The 20,321-nt window shown below is 42.5% G+C and overlaps 1 protein-coding gene across 6 annotated transcripts in view; it reads right to left on the bottom strand.

Annotated features, from left to right (window-relative positions):
• The window catches only part of Tnrc6b (trinucleotide repeat containing adaptor 6B), a 210,505-nt gene that overhangs the window by 133,627 nt on the left and 56,557 nt on the right, over positions 1–20,321 (bottom strand). For all 6 annotated transcript variants that reach the window (XM_052161482.1, XM_052161481.1, XM_052161486.1 and 3 more), the window contains one exon: positions 1,656–1,723. In XM_052161482.1, the coding sequence (XP_052017442.1) occupies positions 1,656–1,723 (68 nt within the window). The remainder of the gene's footprint in view (positions 1–1,655; positions 1,724–20,321) is intronic.

The raw sequence follows: 20,321 nt of genomic DNA, 5'->3' as shown, positions 1-20,321 counted from the left end.
AATCAGCAAGATCTCAGACTAAATCTTAAATTCCATTTTGAGTTATACTGACACAGGTAGATCTTTGACTAAAATGGAGACAATATATTCCAAGTGGAAATGACATTGTAGCTAGAGAGAGACTCAGTGGTAAAGAGCCCCGACTGCTCTTCCAGAGAATAAAGGTTTGATTCCCAGCATTCACAGAACAGATCACAACCATGTGTAACTCTGGTTGTAGAAAATCTGATACCCTCTTCTGGCCTCCTCGGGTATTAAGCAAACATGTGGTGCACAGATATACAAGCAGACAAAACACCCATACACATAAAATAAGTACATCTTTAAAGAGAAAACAAACAAAAACAAAAAACAAAAAACAAAAACCTGAGCCAGTAAGATGGCATGTGTCTACTGTGAATACAGAAAGCCCTTGACAAATGGAACTGTGACTTTTATAGGACAATATTGTGGGGTAGAAGAGTGGGTAGGAGCCATGGAGAAAATCATCTGAAGTATTTCTCCTCCCTTTTCACAGAACCAAATAGGTGTCTGGCATTCTAACTCCCTAAAGAGAAATTGATGCCACCAGCTCATCTAAAACAAAAGTGCAATAGACAGAATGAAGCAAAGTTAGGATTATATTGTGAGCTATTTTTAAAACTGTTAGCTTAGCAAATTAAAGGGCTGTGAAGATCTCCTGGTTTCCATTAACAACAAACACAAGACAAGGCACTCCCCTTTAATGAATCTGGCCTCCTGGCAGCAGTCTATTCTGCATAATTCATTCCTAAGGGTTTAGGAAACATCATTTTCTTAAGATCCACCAAAATAAACTATTTTCTTTGAAAAAAAAGGGGGAGGAAGGACAAAGAAGAGGAGTTTTCTTTACAGATTTTGATAAATTTCATGAATCGCCATCCCATTCAATTTAGGAAACTACTGTCTAAATAAAACTTGGAGTTATGTCAGTGCTTTTAAGTCCATCTTAAGTGTTTTTCCTTTAAAAGGGCATATGAAAAACCAGTCTGCTTTGAAACACCATTTTCTCAATTCTATGACAGAATAAGGGAAAATAAGATCTATTTAGAGCTACTAAAAAGCTATACCAAAGGTCCCAAACTGAAGTTTTAAACTAGCCACTTTTTCAGAAGTAGGAAGAGATAAATCCTGAATTACTAAGAATGCTGGCTAGGTTATAGTATTTTTAGCCTCTGTTTCATCAGATAAAAACTTTATTTTAATAGTGATCAGAAGTTTCATTATCACTGGAATTGAATTTCAGGAAGTAGTATGCAGACAAACCCACACTTGGAGTGTGCATACAGCCCATTAATTGAGCCTCCTTCATGAAGACATTGCTAAGGAAAGGAAGCACCATTTCATACTTTCTTTGGAAAACACCCAAACTTAATTAGTTCAATTTGGAACATCCTGAGCTGTAAAGCCTTTGCTTAAGCATAACATAAATTTTGATTAGCCAAGTGTGAAAAACAACAAAGCCAACTTTCTTGTCCCTCTAGTTAATCTATAAATAGAAGTAATGCATCAACAAAGCAACTGGTATGCTCTGCAGGATCTCCAGCATCTACACAGCCCAGCAAACACTCTCAGCACACTGAACCAAATGCTTCTGAGGATCTGTAATAGGACCCTTTTAATACACCGTGACTCACTGTTTGCTTTCTTCTCCAGGAGGTGGAGTCTTGCCATGCCCTTCCATTACAAAATCCTCCTGTTCCACCTGCAAAGGCAAGCACCACAGGTCAGCAGCAGTCAGTACTATGATGCGAACTACTCCAGTGCCAGGCCCTGCTCTGTGCACACCCACAGGGTGTCACTACAGTGTCTAGAACTTGAGACTTTCATTCTCTCCAGGTTTGCTCACAGCACTTCTCCTTGGGTGGATTAGGTTTACAGGATGAAAAAGAAGATCAGCAACTCATGCAACTGTGACAAAGGACTAGCATCGGAACATAAAAGACTATCTAAGAGTCAATGAGAAAATACCAGTCCATGAAAAACCTGTAAAATGATTGGGTAGGAGTGTCACTGAAGAGAACACATAAATGGTCCCTGAACACATGAAAACCTCTTTAATTTCATGTCAATCAGAAAAATGCAAATTAAAACCACAAAGCGATACCATTTCGCAACCTCCAGATTGGGTAAAATGACAAAGCCCAGCAACCTGGAGTGCTAGAGGTGAGGAGCATGGCAGCTCTCCACTCCTAGTGGGAGGGAAAACTGGTACAACAACTTGGAGAAAGTTTGTCCTCACTTGGTACATTTGAATACAGACTTAGCACACAATCTTTTTCTAGGTACATGCTCTAAAGGAACTTTCACAAATAAAAGTATCCATTTAATATTATTCTCTCTCTCTCTCTCTCTCTCTCTCCCTCTCTCTCTCTCTCTCTCTCTCTCTCTCTCTCTCTCTCTCTCTCTCTCTCCTCTCTCTCTCTCTCTCTCTCTGGGAGGATTTTCTCCATATCTCTGTATATATAGACTAGGCAGGTCTTCATGCAGGTCCCAAACAACTGGAATAGAACTTTCCCAAAAGCTGTTGCTAACTGTTCTATTAGCTGGGTTGCCCTGTCTGGCCTCAGTGGGAGAAACACCCAGCCTCGAGGAGACTTGGAGTGGCAGGGTTGGAGAGATTTCCAGGGGGATCGTCACCTACTCAGAGGAGAGATGGAGGGGGAGGATTGTTGGGGGAGTAACAAGGACAGGGGGGCAGTGAGTGGGATGTGAAGTAAATTAAAATAAATTTTTTAAAAAGGCATGTACCACCAACATTCAGCAGAACAGTAAGATTTTTATCAGAAGAAAATACAAAAATGAATATCCACTGACAATAAATAGGTTAAGACATTTTTAGCTAAGTTACAAAAATCTAACTTTTGTTGAAGGAATACCTTCATCCCTTGGTATCTACAGAGGACTGACTCCAAGACTCTCAAGAATACCAAAATCCAAGGAGGCTCAGCACAAAGCAGTACAGAATTTGCATACAACCTAAGATAATATAGTTTGTACCACTGGGCCCAAAATATATTTGTATTTTAACATATTATTTATTTATGTGCACATATATATGCATGTAAGAACATAAATATATGGGGGGGGTCCAGGGGACACTGTGGGAGTTGGCTATCTCCTTCTACTGTGTGGGTCATGGGAATTGAATTCAGATGGTCAACGTTGTTAATAAGAGATTTTACCCACTGAGCAATCTCACTAGACCAAGATATTTTTGTTGTTTTTATTTGGAAAAGGATCTCATGTACTCCTAGCTGGAACTGAACTTGCTATTATGGACTTAAGGCTGGCTTTGAACTTTTTATCTCCTGTTCCTTATTACTCAAGTACTGGGATACTATGCAACCCCTATGTCCAACACTAGATTTCTTTTAACACCAAATACAAAATGAATGCTATGTGATCTGCTGTCATAGTGCATTGTTTATGGAATAACCCAATAGCTGTACATACTCAGTTTAAGGACAATGGTTTCTAGTATTTTTTTTTCTTAACACAAAGAGTAGAATGCAGTATCTCATGCTTGGTAGACAATAATTCTATGACTGAGCTAGAGTCTTTACCTATCCCCGTCCCCCAACCTCAAGTATTTTCTAGCTCTAAGTGGTTGAGTGTTTTAAGTGAGGAACTCATACAGGGAGGATGGTCTTAACAAATAGGTTATGACTTTACTTATGAATATATACAAACACATATGTATATACAAACTCTTGCTATAGTAGTCTGGTCTGGCTTCAAACTCACAATCCTCCTCCTTCAGCCTATATACGATTATTTATTTAAGGTTTTTTTTTTTATTTTATGTGTATAGGCACTGTGCCTACATTTATGTCTGTGTATTGCATGAGTGCCTGGTGCCTGTGGAGGTCAGAGGAAGGCAGTGGATCTCCTGGAAATGAATGGTTGTGAGCAGCCATGTAGGTTCAGGGAATCAAACTTGGGTCCTCTGGAACCAGTGTTCTTAAACTGGACATTTCTCCACCACTCTTATAATTTTAAACACTTACAGGTTGAGTATTCCCAATCAGAAATTTTTATGATAATGGAACTTGAAGTTTCAGTGTTGAAAGCATTTTAGATTTCAGATTTCTAGATTAGGGATGCATGATCTGAAAATACTATGCAAAACTTCACAAAACCCAAAAGTTTAAAAATCTGAAATACTGCTGAGCATTTAAAGATAATGAAAATTGGGCTGGAGAGATGGCTCAGAGGTTAAGAGCACTGACTACTCTTCCAGAGGTTCTGAGTTCAATTCCTAGCAACCACATGGTGACTCACAACCATCTGTAATGAGATCTGATGCCCTCTTCTGGTGTGTCTAAGGATAGCTACAGTGTACTTATATAAAATAATAAAATAAATCTTAAAAAAATGATAATGAAAACTTAGCCTGTATATATGTACAGATATATCTATATAAATAAAGCTTTGACTATTAAGAAAGAAAATGATTAATATGCAATTTAGGATATTTTCTTAGCAAGGGAGAGAGCATGACCAGGGAGGGAACTGATTCAGGGAGGACACATGGGGCTCACCTAGGGTATGATTATCTTCTACTTCTTGGCTTAGTCCATACACCCAGGAAGTAGAGTCAGGCAAGTCTCTCTTTGTTTGAGGTCAGCCAGAGCTCAACGGGAGGTGGGGAGTTCTTTGTAATTATTCTTTTAACTATATGTCTATATATAGTTAATATAGAGTTTATATAAATTTCTAAGGAAAATGGGCATTTTTACTGCCAGGGGTTTACTGGTCATAAAGAATACTTCTGCTAATAGGCTTATCAGTTCTATGAAAATTACCCCAAAGGCATAATTTAAAACCCAAGGAATGGGTGATGGTCCAGTGGTTAAAAGCATTGACATTTCTGCAGAGAACCAGGGTTTGTGTCCAATACCCATATGGTGGCCTACAACTATTCCATAGGATATGATACCCTCTGACATCTGCAAACCTAAGGAACTCACATGGTATACATGCATATATTGAGGCAAAATATTTATAAACAGAATAAAGCAATGAATCTTTAACAAAACAAACTGTGATGACTGAGACAGGCTAACTCCATGACAGACTTCAAATTAGCAGTTCAGGAGACTAGGCCTCCATCTCTATTTCCAAGAACTGGGCAAGTCCAGGCAAGTCAGTTACTGGAAAAACCCAAGGCTGCAGGCAGACAATCAAAAACTGCCCAGCCATCAGCAGCTGCCCTACCACCTGGCCTGAGGTAAGGGCAATGGATCAGCAACAGTTTCCAGGCTTCCTCAGCCACAGTTTCCAGCCCCATGCTCCAGCAAAGGTTCTAGAATTTCCCTAGAAATAGAGCCAACCAATTAAAATACAGGTCACCTACCCTTCTCTGGAATTCCCCTAATGTGCTTTAAATTGGGCCTCTGAACTTACTTGAGTGTCTCTATCTTGGTAAATGGTAGACCCTTGTATACTGAACTTCTGCAGAATAAAATTAATGCTTTTTGCTTCTGCATACTATTTGAATATGGGGTATCATTCTTTGGTGAATCATGGACCCTTATATTTGGGGGTTCTTTGTCCTGGATTTGCTGAAGACCCCATACCCCAAATAGTGGAGTATTTTTCTAATGGCTAAGTCCAGGCGTTCAGTTGTCTTTTGTCTTGTCCATCTCTGTTTCAGTTTCTGTTTTAATCTGGAGGCCAAGAGGGACAAAGCATAGGGACAGAGCAGAGTGTATTTTGTCACCAAGCCAGGGGCAACAATGCAAGTCTATGGGCCTCCCATGCGCAGGGAGGAAAGACTGTCTGAGACAGTCATTTCATTTTGTTTTTGTTTTCCTGGGAGCATCCTCCTGTGTCTGCCTGTATGTATTCTGTTTGTATGCTTTGTCCTCTTGTACAATTTTAATTCCTGGGATGGGTCAGGCACAGAGCACCCCACTGAGAGGCACAGAGCACACCACAAGACCCCAATGGTTTGGTCCTGAGCCATTTTAAGGACTTTCACTGAGTCACAGAGGACTCAGATCTAGTTGTTTGTCCCTTCAAACTAACCATCTTTTGCAGGAACGAATAGCCCACCATCAAGTAGGATGGCCCAAGGAGGGGACTTTTTATCTCCCCACCATTTATAGGGTGAAGATTATAGCCTATGAGTCCAGGGGCCACCTGGACCAAGATCCACACATCACCATGTGACAACACCTGGTCAAGCCCCCTGGATGAGATCTTTTTTGGCACCAGTCTCTCTGCTCCCTGATCTTCTTTCTTTAAAGGACAGGTGACCTTAGGCCCCTGCTTTGCTCTACCCTTCTGCTCCAGAGGAAGATCTCTGTCCCCCTCCTTATGTTCCTGCTCCTGGTACCGCTGCCCCTGCCCAGGCAGCACAGGCAGAGGGAGGAGCAGCCCCTGACTGCCCTGACTATTCTGACTCTCCTTGGAGTTCCCCTTACACTCAGGCACTTACTGCCCAGAAGGCAGACTCTACCATAGCCTTACCCCTCCAGACACAAAGAGGACAGAGTTCATGACACATGTGCTGGTAATGATTTTTACAACTGGAAATTATAGAACTTCCCATTTTTAGAAAGACCATCAGTTCTCATAGGTCTTCTAGATTCAATCATGCTGACTTACCTGTCCATCAGGGATGGATGGGACAAATGCTCCAGGTACTCTTCACAACACAGGAGAGAAAGAGGATTATAGGAGATGCCTGGAAATTGGTTCTGGGAGCAGATAGGCTCCCCATCCAAGTCCAGGCTGATATTGATGCAGCCTTTCCTTTGACTCAACCTGACCCAGACTTTAACACTGCTAAAGGTAAGGAGAGGCTCCAGGTCTACTGACAGATTCTGAGGGGGGCCCTCCAAGAGGCTGCCAGACAGCTCACAAATTTATCTAAGGTGAGTCAGGTGATCCAGGGAAAGAATGAGAACCCCAGGAAATATCTAGAAAGACTTTTAAAGCCTATAGCACCTATACTCCCTTTGACCCAGAAGCCAGAGAGTACCAATCAGCTGTAAACAGTTTTTGTTAACCAAGCTGCCCCAGACACCCGTCCAGAGCTTTACTGCCTGGACAGCTTTGCAGGTAAGCAACTGACTGTGTTAGTAGCCATAGCTGAGGTGGTTTTCAATAACCAGGACACCCCAAGGATAAATAGGCCAGAGGACTGGTGAAAGTGCTACTTAACTGCTGCCATAAACCATGATGGTCATGATGAGAGAGAGCTTAAAGAGTAGCCTAGCTCAAGGAATGGGAAAAGTTTGCCTCTGGCATACAAAAGCTGGCCTCTATTTGCCTTTAAATGGCAAGATTTGGAGAGAGGCTTCAAGGAACAACTGACTTGGACATGCCTGCCTTAGGGATTCAAGAACTCACCCACCATTTTTGACAATCCTTACCTATGAGGACTTGGGTAAGTACTGATGGGCCCACCCCCAAATTCCCATATTCCTGTATGTAGATGACATCCTGATTGCAGCCTCAGACTTGGAGACATATCAGGAGGCCACATGAGCTCTGCTATAGGAGATTGAGTCAACTTGGCTACCAAGTGTCTGCTAAGAAGGCTAGGATTTGTCAACCTGAAGTCACCTATCTAGGGTAAATACTCAAAGGGGGCCAACACATGTTGTTGGAAGCCTGGAAGCAAACCATCCTTAACATCCCAATTCCATCAACCTGAAGGCAAATATGGGAATTTCTGGGATCTGCCAGGTTTTGTAGACTCTGGGTGCCAGGGTTCACTGAGATGACTTATATGAGGTCACCAGGGGCCAAAAAGATAAAATAGAATGGACCCCTGAGATAGACATTACTTTTAAGACCTTAAGAAAAGCCTTATTGGAGGTGTTGGCCCTGGCTCTCCTGGTCATTCACAAACCTTTACACTTGTATGTGGATGAGGAAAGGGGATAGCAAAGGGGTGCTCACTCAAACTTTGGAACCACTGAAAAGATCTGTAGCATATTTATCTAAGAAGCGAAACCCAATGGCCCAAGGATGGCTGATCTACCTCCAGATCATAGCTGCCACTGACCTGCTAGTCAAGAATGCTGACAAAAAAAAAAATACATGGGGTAAAAACTTATCACCGCTCTCCCAATAGTTAGGAGATTCTCAAGAATCCACCTATCTGATGGCTGTCCAACGACAGACTGGTACGCTTTCAGGCTCTACTTTTGAATCCCCCTCATTTAGATATAAACCTAGCCGCCTGACCCATCCTCAGATGTGCAGCATGATTGCTCCATAGTTCTGAGGCATGTCTAAAACATCAGGCCAGACATACCCTGGCCAGACATGGAATGTACGTGCTCCCATCTACTTCATGAAAGGGAGCAGCTTTATCTAGAATGAAATCAGGTATACAGGGCCAGTGGTTAATGAGCTTGGACTGTTATTTCAGCAACTGCTTTGTTGCTCGGAACTTCAGCCCTGAAAGCTGAACTAAAGGCTCTAAGCCAGGCTTTAAAGCTGGCAAAAGGGGCCATATATGACATCTACACTGACAGCAAATATGCCATTGCTATGGCTCATGTACATGGGTCCATATACCAAGAGAGGGGATTATTGACTGCTGAAGGAAAAAAAACATCAAAAATAAGAAAGAAATAGTTGCTTTACTGGAGGCATTATGGCTTCCTCTCAAAATGGTCATACTTCATTGCCCCAGGCATCAGAAAGGGGTATCAAAATTAGCCCAAGGAACAGGCTAGCTAATAAAGCCATAAAGGAGGCTGCCCAAGCTTTTTCTGCCAACATCCTGGTAGCTTTGCCACCCCCTGTACTCTCAGCCATCCCTAAATATATTTCTGAAGACAAAATCAGGCAAAATGATAAGGAATTTATAGAAGAGATGGGTGGTTGCTGACCTCTAAAGGATGCACCATCCAACCTAAAGAGTTTGCTAAGCAACTCTTCCACCAGATTCATCAAGCTTCACACCTGGGTCACTGAAAATTGACTGGAATCGCTGTGAGGGCAACATACAAAATATTTGGCTTAGGACACTTAGTTGATCAGGTAATCTTACACAGTCCCACCTGTCAGGCTGTGAACCCCTCAGGCTCCAATCAAGGAACTGCTCCAGGAACCACAATCAGGAGGTCAATGACCGGGGGCTAATTGGGAATATACAGAAATAAAACCAGGAATATACGGATACAACTATGTGTTAGTTTTTTTAATAGATACCTTTTTAGTATGGGTAGAAGCCTACCCTACAAAGGAGACTGCCAATGTAGTAGAAAAGAAGCTTCTGGAAGAGATCATACCCAGGTATGGTTTGTCTACTGTGCTTGGATCTGATAATGGACCAGCATTCATCTCTCAGGTAACTTAATCTCTAGCACAGGTTCTTGGGGCCAACTGGAAATTACATTGTGCATACAGACCCCAGAGTTCGGGGCAAGTAGAAAGGATGAGTCATACCCTAAAGAAGGCTGTGGCCAAATTAACTCTTGAAACTGGCAGTGACTGCATGTCCCTCCTACCTTATGCCTTATATGGGGCTAGGAACATCCCCTATACTTTAGGTCTCACCCCCTTTGAGATCCTATACAGGAGGCCCCCTCCTATGCTGCCTAACCTCCAGTCTGATATCTTAGTTGAATATGACCAACGTAAGTTTTTTAAATCCTTGGAAGCCCTCCATAGGGTCCTGAAGCAACTCTGGCCTGCCATCTCCCAGATTTATGAGTATGTTCCTCCCCGATCCCCATTGCTTTGAACCAGGTGACGAAGTCTAGATTAAGAAACATAGTCATGAGACTCTGGAACCTGCTGGAAAGGACTTCACACCTCGATTCTGACCATGCCTATGGCTATTAAGGTCAACAGGATCAGGACATAGATATACCACGCCAACGTTAAGCCTGCCAGGAGAGAATCCAGCAGTTAAGGTTCCATCAGAGAAGTCTTCCAGATGAACCACTATAACACCAATGGAAGGCGACTCCACACTGTGGAAACTAGGACCACTAGTTTCCACTGAAACTAGGACCTCGGCATTCCTGCTCCTGCTTCCTTGCTGCTTATGATTGCTGCACCAGTCACTATCCCCCACTATACCCTAAATCTAACCTAGCAGATAGTTAATGCTGCAACAGTGGATGGGACCCCTTGGGTCAACTAACAGCCCTTTCCTGGTTAGTTACAACTCTCTCAGAACATGAAGGAACACACGGTCTCAGTTGCTGGTCTTTTATATCTACTAGTGCATGCTTGGGATCAGCGCCAGAAAATCAAATGGGGAGGCCCACAGTCTGTTTGCTATGAGGCATGGGGATTCAAATCTGGGTACTCCCAGGGGCAATGCAACAACCTTGTCATCAAATTCAAGGCTGCTGACAAGAAGGCCAACTGGACTGCTGGTAAGATATGGCTATGCTCCTGGACTCCTAGTTACTGTTCAACTGCTCCAACCTAGCCTTGTAAGACCCATCGCTCCCTTAGGCCCCAACAAGGAATTAGTGAGGCCAAACCAATCCCCACCATCTGCTTCTGTCCACCATCATTCCCTCATCAGGACCCTATTGCCCCAGCGAGGTCTTACTTCATCTAACCAACTGTTTCTTTGTTTTTGTTTTTTGTTTTTATTCAAGACAGGGTTTCTCTGTGTAGCCCTGGCTGTCCTGGAACTCAGTCAGTAGACCAGGCTGGCCTTGAACTCAGAAATCCACCTGCCTTTGCCTCCCAAGTGCTGGGATTAAAGGCGTGAACCACCACCAGTCACTATCGGCTTAACCAATTGTTTCTTAAAACCATTCTACCTCCTGCATTACCAATCCATTGCCCGGGTCAGGACTCCTGCAATTATTAGAAGCCATTTTCCAGGTTCTTAGTTCCTCCCACCCATACTTAACAGGGACTGTTGGTTATCTTAAATGCTCAGTCCCTTACTATAAAGGAATAGCTATCCCTAGAGACTATTCCAGACTACATAAAGTACTCGATGTACATGGCAACAACCAGAAAGAGGTAAGCTGATGCTACAGTCAATGACAGGGCAGGGCTTCTGTACTGGAAATAAGGTACCCTTAGCCTATTCCCACCTCTGCAACCACACTGTATCCTACTATTGTAGGATATATGCTCCCTCCAGAGAACACTTGGTGGGCTTGTATTTCAGGGCTTACTCTATGCATTTATGGCCTGATTGTAAATATGACTGAGAATTTTTATGTTCTAGTATAGCTTGTACCCAGAGTGATTACTCTGGGGAAGATGTCTTCAACTAGCTAGTATCTCTAAGCAATCCGATAAAAAGGATGGCCATTCCCACTATGTTACTAGGTTCTTTCCTTGGCATAGACCTGGCCAGAGTTGCTAATGTAGGGGCCTCGGCCTTAATACTCAAAGATAAAAATTATAGGGATGCAGATATATAGGCAATGGAAAAGTCCATCATGGCCCTGCAGGATTCACTATCCTTCCTGGCAGAAGTGCTCTTTTTTTAAAGATTTATTTACTTTGTATATATAAGTACACTGTAGCTGTCTTCAGACACACCAGAAGAGGGCATCAGATCCCTCAGACTCCCATTAGAGATAGATGGTTGTAAGACACCATGTAGTTGCTGGGAATTGAACTCAGGACCTCTGGAAGACCAGTCAGTGTTTTTTTTTTTTTTCCCCCGAGACAGGGTTTCTCTGTATAGCCCTGGCTGTCCTGGAACTCACTCTGTAGACCAGGCTGGCCTCGAAGTCAGAAATCCGCCTGCCTCTGCCTCCCAGAGTGCTGGGATTACAGGTGTGCGCCACCACCGCCCAGCAGCAGTCAGTGCTCCTAACCACTGAGCCATCTCTCCAGGCCCCAGAAGTACTCTTACAGAAGAGGCCTAGACTTGCTATTCTTCCAGCAGGGGGGACTCTGCAGCCTTAGGTGAGGAACGTTGTTTCTATGTTGACCTCTCAGGGGTGTTCAAAGAATCCATGGCCTTAGTCACAAAGACACTAAACGACAGAATAGAAAGAAAACAGTATCAGGATTGGTATGATCCTCTTCAATTGGTCTCCTTTGCTGACCACCCTCGTCTCCGCCCTGACAGGTCCTCTTATCCTACTGATCTTGGTTGATCTTGTCTTGCAATCCCTGTATAATCAATGCTTAGTTAAGTTTGTTAAGAATGGATTTCAGCTGTTCAATTGATGACTCTCAAACAATAATACCAGCCCATAGAAATATCAAAAGGATTCAAGATGGCCCATTATTGTAAAGTGGGAACTGAGAGGACTGGGACAGACTGATTCCATGACAGACTTCAAATTGGAAGTTCAGGAGACTAGGCCTTAATCTCTGTTTCCAAAAACTAGGTAAGTCAGTTACTGGAAAAAAAAACCCAGGCTTCAGGCAGACAATCAGAAACTGCCCAGCCATCAGTAGCTGCCCTTCCTCCTGGCCTGAGGTAAGGGCAATGGGTCAGCAAGAGTTTCCAGGCTTCCTCAACCACAGTTTCCAGCATCCACCAGTCCCCATGCCCCAGCAAGAGTTCTGAAATGTCCCTAGATATAGAGCCAAATATTTAAGATAAAGGAATTCCCCTAATGTGCTTTTAATTGGGCCTTTGAGCTCACTTGAGCACCTCCATAATGGTACATAGTAGACCCCAGCATGCTGCATTCTGCAGAATAAAACAAAAGCTCTTTGCTTTTGCATACTATTTGAGTCTGGGGTATCATTCTTGGGAGAATCATAGACCCTTACAAGAGATAGGTCCAAAGAGCTGGGATCACGGTTTTAAGATAAAAAAATCCATTTCTTATAGGTTCTAGTTATGTGGAAGACAGACAAGTACCATGGTATGCTCAGGATTAGGCACTTGCACCAAGCCTGAATTTGACCCCTGGAACTCACATGGAGGAAACAGAACTGACTTCAGCAAGCTGACCTCTGATTTTTACACATACACTGTGGCACACATATATCTACACATATAAACACAGATGCTTTTAAAAATCACTAGCTGATATCTCAGGGTTCTCAGAACTTATAGAATGTCTCTATACATATTAATTTAATTTGTTGTAATGACTTACAGTCTGTAGTCCAATGAACCTATTGGGTCTCTGTGAATGGGATGTCCAGGAATCTAGTAGTTGCTCAGTCCAGTCCCATGAGGCTAGCTGTCTAAGCTGGTCATCTGTAGAAGTAAGCTCTAACAGATGTGTTGGCAAGTAAATCTTCCTTCTTCTAATGTCCTTATGTAGGCCTCCAGCAGAATGTATGGCTCAGATTAATTGTTTATACCACCATGCCTCGATCTAAAACTTGCTTTGTCCTAGGCTGACCTGGAACTCAGAGATCTCCTTGCCTTAGACTCCTGGGATTAAAGGCCTTGCCTGGGCCTAAGCTTTTCATGGCCACTATGCCTCAAGATCTCCATGCCAAGATCCAGGTCAGAAACTTGTGTCTTCCAGCCGCAAGATCTGGATCACAGGTATGTCCTCCATTTCTGGATTGTAGTTCATTCCAGAAGTAATCAAGTTGACAACCAGGAATAGCCATCACACTAGGTATGGTGGCTCATGGATGGAATCATGGTACAAATGCAGGAGTATCACTGCAAGTTCAAGGCCAGCCTGGGCTATATAATGAGGTTCAGGACAGCCATGGCTATACAGCAAGACCTTATTTAAAAAAAAAAAAAAAGTAACAAAAAGTACTGAGCTATGTATTTTATATACTTGACCATACAAATGTCATCTTTTTAATCAGGTGAAGGAAGGAAGGAAGGAAGGAAGGAAGGAAGGAAGGAAGGAAGGAAGGAAGGAAGGAAGGAAGGAAGGAAGGAAGGAAGGAAAGAAAGAAAGAAAGAAAGAAAGAAAGAAAGAAAGAAAGAAAGAAAGAAAGAAAGAAAGAAAGAAAGAAAGAACTCTGAAATGTAACATTTCTGGGAACTTTAGGCCTAAATTATTTTTTCAAAGTCCTAGTTTCCCACTCAAATATATCACAAAACTGTCTTCCTAAATACTGTTCTCAGTTAAAAACCTCTCAATTGTGACCAGTGTTTACTACCAGAGAAAAGTCCAGATGGGTGTTTTATTGGTAACCAATACTACAATATCAGAATAGCAATAAGCAGCAATAACAGAAAACCTCACAAAATCCTCAGTATCAGTCCTAGATCTTCAAGTCCAGCCCTCGTGTTCTAGCTGGCTGGCCCAACAGACTCAAAATTAAACAGTATCTTATTTCCTAAATTTCTTTTCCTATTTTTATCCCCCATTTTTCCTTTGTCCATTTTTGTATGCTTCCATGTGCATAGTAAGACACATATATGGTATTTGCATGTTGGGTACACATGTAATATGTGTAAAATCATGTGAAAGTCCAAGGTGATGTTAGGAATCATCCTAGATCACTCTTTACTTTAATTGTTAAGGCAGGGTCTCTTTTTCAATCAAATCCCAAATCTGCTGATATGATTACTCTCATCAGCCAGCTTTCTATGAGAATCCCCTATTTCTATCTTCCAAGGCTGGAATTACAAATGGGCTGCCACACCCATCTAGCATGTATGTTCTGGGAACCAAACACCTGTTCTCCTGATTGTGGAGCAAATACTTTAAGCACTGAGCCACCATCTCCCTAGCCTTCTATATCTCATAATTCTTTTTGTTGTTGTTGTTGTTTGTTTTGTTTTTCAAGATAGGGTTTCTCTGTGTAGCCCTGGCTGTCCTGGAACTCGTTCTGTAGACCAGGTTGGCCCCAAACTTACAAGAGATCTGCCTGCCTCTGCACCTCCCACTCGGCCCAGTGCTTGGATTAAAGGCATGAACAACTGACACCCAGCAATGCATCTTCTAATTCTTATGTAAATAGCATCACAATTTACTAAGACCCTGTAGTAAGAAATCTATAAAATACATGCTCCTTAATCTCTCTTCCTTAATCTCACATTCAATGAGACTCCAAGTGGAGCTAGTACCTGGGGCACTGAGCAAGTATTAAGCATTGTTAAAGAACTTTAAAAACTGTTAAAATCACTACTGGTGTTGTTGAAGTTCTTCAAGTTCTTATCTTATGATAAGAACATTCTTGTAAATAAGCACAAACGGAGGGAGGCAGTGTGTTGACTCAGTATTGTTGAGCTATTGCACTCTCCCTTGCTGCCCCACCTTCCCTGAGCAAAGGGATTGCCAGTCAAACAGCCAGATGCCCACTCTTATTCTAGCACCAGCTGTTTTAAACACTCCTCTGACACATTCAGGAAAACAAATGCATGATGATCCAGCCGCTTGCTTTCGCTCCTGAAAGTACAAGGCTCAGTAAGGATGTTTCAAAAATACCACAAGTTTTGCTATTAGAAACCTCAATGAACTCGAGGTGACTGTGCAGCCAGAGAGGGCGCACATTCCCTAGTGGCCTACTAGAGGGAATTCCAGTAGAGAGACACTGCTGACTAGCGCAAACACAAACCCTCATTTGCACACGAGGTTTGCTATGGTGACTATGTAAGCAAGCAGGAGTGCTTGTAATATACTCAATAAATGGCTCTTCTCAAGTAATTTTTCTCTGCCTTTCAGGCTCAGTTGGAAATAAAAGAAACGGCAGTGAAGCAGTGGCAGAAGCAGCAGAGGGGCTGCAATAGCAGACAGAGCTGAGAGGCCACAAGTAGCCGAATAAAAGGCAGAACTGAGCAGTGGGTAGGCTGAGCTGCACACACGAGAACACATGCACATCCATACACCACACACATGGACGAAAACAGCAAAAGGTAGTTGTCATTTGAGCAATGACAGCTGAAGTTATCCCTTCATATATGCACACACAGAAACAAGACACTGCAATTCATAACACTGTACCATTTTCCATCTCAGGTCAGGTATTTTGGTCAAATGTTGCATGGATATGATAGCATCTGCAATGCAAAGCATCCACGTTGTGTGTCAGAATACAAGCTGTTCTGAAGCTGGGTAATCCAACAATGGTGTGCACTGCCCAAAACACCTTGTGTTCATTATACACTTGATTTTGCATTAATTTTTGGTTGATACATATTCAGAAATCTTTTGTCAAATTTTCACACTCCCCCCACCCCTGTTCTTGACCTGTCTCAAACAGTGGCCTACCTCTCTTTTACCTTAGTTAAGGAAGAAGGCAGCTTGGGCTCTGGGCCTCACCACCAATTCATATAGCTTCACCCCAACATTCGCTATAAAAATGTAAAAAATCCTAGAATTTGACTTTGCCCACAAAATTCCTTAGCTCCTCCCTTCTGCTGAAACCTTCAAGGAAGCTTCATGGCTTCCTTCAGATCTTAACACAGGAAGGCATAATATTTCCTTCTCAATATTTGCTTCTCAGTTGGCCTGCTCTAAGGACACTCCTGTCTTCCCAACCCCCTTGTCTCATCTGTAGAGTCTGCCCCAGGTTGCAGAGCACTGCTGTAAAGTGACAAAAGGTGTCCCTTAGCAGGGTATGTAAGTTCTCCTCTCTCCTCTCATCGGAGTCTGGGGCCTACTCACCAGTCATTTCCATTTTCTAGGAAGTGGCTGCTGACATCTAGTACTTCCTTCTCTTCATTCCACCTGCTCTCACACCTCTACTACTGCAGTGCCTAGGACCCTTTGTTCTAGTTCCCCTTTGGGTGAGTTTGGGATTGACAGAAACAATGTAATGTCTGTGGTCAGAGCACAGCCCTCCAGCATGGACACTCATTCATTTAGTACACTTTCCACGGGCCTTTTTCCAAAAGGTAGACACCAGAATGAGTGAGTGTCCCACTGCTCCTACCTGCACTTGTTAATTCCCCAACAAAAAGGGTCCATCCAGTAGACAGCTGTTCCTGCTCCACAAGGCCGAAGACTGTCTTGAGAATTTATTCTACACCAAGCCTCTCTCTTCTCTTCTAACCATAACTACAAGCCTGTGTCTTTTACTCATCACCCTTCCCCACCTCTATGGCTCTGCCAGGCCAGTGTCATTGCCTGCTCCCTAAACATTTCATCAACATGAACGATTCTGCTTTCTCTGACTCTTCTTATCTAAGGAACTCTTCTTTCTCTTGCACCTAATACCTATTTTCAGTAAGTCTGTCTCTTCAACTGACACATATTTTGCAATCCCTCTTAATCTAAGATTTAATTTTGGATTTGTGGTCTAAAATATCTCCCTATTACTTTTTTATTTACCCTATCTTTAACCACCTGCAACTCAAAATCTTCCAGTCTTCTGAGTGCTAGGATAACAGGTGTGTGCTACCATGGCCAGTTTTTTAATTATTTATTTTTATGCTATATGAATCGGTGTTTTGCCTGCGTATATATGTATGTGTGGGACTGTCAGATCTTGGAGTTACAGACAGTTGTAAGCTGCCATTTGGGTGCTGGAATTTGAACCTGGGTCTTCTGACAGAATAACTAGTGCCCTAAACCCCTAAACCATCTCTCCTGCCTGTTTTTTGTTGTTGTTGTTGTTGTTCTCTTAAGATTTCCTAATTTTTCTTTATGTGTATGAGTGTTTTATCCACATGTAAGTATACTACATGATGCAGTGCCTGTAGAGGCCAAAAGAGGGTGTCAGAGCCTCTGGGACAGGAGTTAGTCAGCTGTGAGCTGCTATGGTGCTGGGAACAAAATGTCTGTCCTCTATTAGAGCAGTAAGTGACCCTAGCTGCTGAGCCACCTCTCTAGGCCCCATGCCTGCTCTTACTGCCCAAATTTTAAGAGTAAACTACAATCAGTATTTCTATTTCTCACTAATAACATGATTTTTTAATTTTTGAAATTTGCAACGAAGATCAACTGATTGCTCAATTAACTGGTTTCTATAAAGTTAGGCAAGTGCTCAACCATTTACTACACCTCAGTTCTTATATAGATGTTTTTAAATATCGAATAATATCATCTCTCCAATCCTTATTTCCCTTCCTTTTCTATCCTCCCAATCTGAATCATGATTTTTCTTTAAATCAATATTTACTTCAAACAGTGCTATTAGTAAGTAAATAACATATACAGCTGAATCACATGGAATGGTATAACTCAGTTTTCTTTTTTGTGAAGTTTTTTTTTCTCCTGCTAGAAGCAGTAGAGTAAGCTCACACACTCCCACAGTTGCCTCATAGAAGCTACATTTGTTCTGAATTCTGCTTGGGTGTACTCTATTATTTTTCTAAAATCTTCTGCAATTTTTTATTATGTTTACTTTTCTTAAAATGCAAACCACTAAGTACAGCTCCCCTCACTGGCTGCTTGTACAGGGCAGGCACTGAACTCTAGCAACAGCTCCTTCAGGTGTCGGACACTGCCTCTATGTACATGACAATTGCCTCCCCTCTGATTTCTGTTCTCTCCTCTTATGAGTCCTGTTATTTAATGCTCAGTTCTGGGGTTGATCCACTAACTTTTTTTTTTTAATGTAAACATGTCTCTCTCACCAGTATTTTTCATCTGTCCTTGAACTTCTCTCTCCACATTCTGCCACTGCAATTTACTTGAATCTACTACATTCATCTATTACATTTGGGTGATGCCAAATTCTGTCCTTGAACTTCTCTCTCCACATTCTGCCACAGCAATTTACTTGAATCTGCTACATTCATCTATTACATTTGGGTGATGCCAAATTCTGTCCTACATCCTGAACCATCCAGTCTTTGAGCCATGTATCTTTACCTAGAGGGCAGATTTAGTGATAAGGATAGTATACAGTATCTCAAACCTTATATGGGAAACAATATTCATTCTCTTCATTTCCAAACCTGATTTTCTCATGGGTCCTCTTGCTACTTGAGGGGTTAGGAACAGTGCTATGGGCGTGGGCTTTAAGTCTCTCATCCTAGCTGCATGGAAGTCAGTCTTCTCCTAGCAGCCTTCGGATGCTCCTACCTCAATAATAATGGACTAAACTTCTGAACCTGTAAGCCAGCCCCTATTAAATGTTCTCCTTATAAGAGTTGCCTTGGTCATGGTGTCTGTTCACAGCAGTAAAATCTTAACTAAGACATGCCTTTATCACATTTGTGTCTGAGATTGTCTGTGGGAGACTGTCTTTTCTGTTAACCGATGCCCACTGTGGGTAGCAGCAATCACTAAAAGAAAGCTGTCTGACCATAAACTTGCCTGCCAGATAGTAAGTGGCATCTGCATGGTTCCTACTCCACTTCTTTGTGTTTGAAGTGAGTTCCTTAGTGAGAAGCAAAGCCTTCTTTCAAGAGCCTGCCTTGACTTCCTTCAATGATGGGACAGTGAATTGGAATTGTAAGCCAGAACCATGAAAAGAAAAAAACAAACCAACCTGAACCACAGAAATAACATTAATAACAACCACTACAATAAATTAATTAATAATTAATCTTCTTCCCGATGACTTCTTACCATCCAAGCATCCTCCTTTCCATACTTGCCTCAGCTGCTCCCATCCCACTTCTGAACATGTTTCTGTGAGACCCACCATTATCACCTGATTCCAAGATCCATGAAACCTTGTTATAATTTGCTAAGCCTCACTGAGACAGGAAGACTGTAAATACAAGGTCTGCCTGGGTAACTGTGAGACTGTCTCAAAATAGAAAAGTAGGAAGCAGTCTGGTGACATAACTCAGTGGTACTATGCTTATTTGGAATACATGAGGCCCAGCCTTCCAACCTCTAATATAAGAAATGGAAGAAAATATGATTTAGACAAAAGTAGCCAAGAAGTTGAAAACTGCCATCATAATTCATTCTTTATAAGAAACATAAAGGAGGAGCCAGCCTTTAATCCCAGCTGCACTCAGGAAGCCAGCCTGGACTACATAGTGGATTTCAGGCCACCCAAGGATATATAATGAAGTCTTTTCTTAAAAATAAATTGCTGGCCATTTGCACCAGGGAGCTAGGAGACTCCACAGCCTTCTGTGCATAGCCTGCCAGGAGGGAGTGATCTCCCAGCAGGCTTTCACTTTTGAGCACAGAGGTGAGATCTCCACCTTCTCTCTGGAGGGGACCTAGCTAGGAGTACACAGGGCCTAAGATCAGTGTCTTCCTGCGTGCCACCATTTGCACCAGGGAGCAGGGAAACTCCAGTCTTCTGTGCATAGCCTGCCAGGAGAGAGATTTCCCAGCAGCGCTTTCACTTCTGAGCTCAGAGGAGTAAGGACACAGGATTACAGGAAGTTCCACAGGAAGAGCAAACTCCAGCCAGAGACAACAATACCAACTAGCACCAGATGGCAAAGGCAAGCACAAGAACCCTACCAACAGAAACCAAGGCCACATGGTAACATCAGAACCCAGTTCTCCCACCACAGCAAGTCCTGGATACCCCAACACACCTGAAAAGCAAGAGTTGGATTTAAAATCGTATCAAACGATTTGGTTTTATCATGGAAT

The sequence above is a fragment of the Apodemus sylvaticus genome, chromosome 17 (assembly GCF_947179515.1).
Source record: "Apodemus sylvaticus chromosome 17, mApoSyl1.1, whole genome shotgun sequence".
Lineage (NCBI taxonomy): Eukaryota > Metazoa > Chordata > Mammalia > Rodentia > Muridae > Apodemus > Apodemus sylvaticus.
The sequence above is the reverse complement of the archived record's forward strand: the minus strand, read 5'-3'. Positions and strand labels throughout refer to the sequence as shown.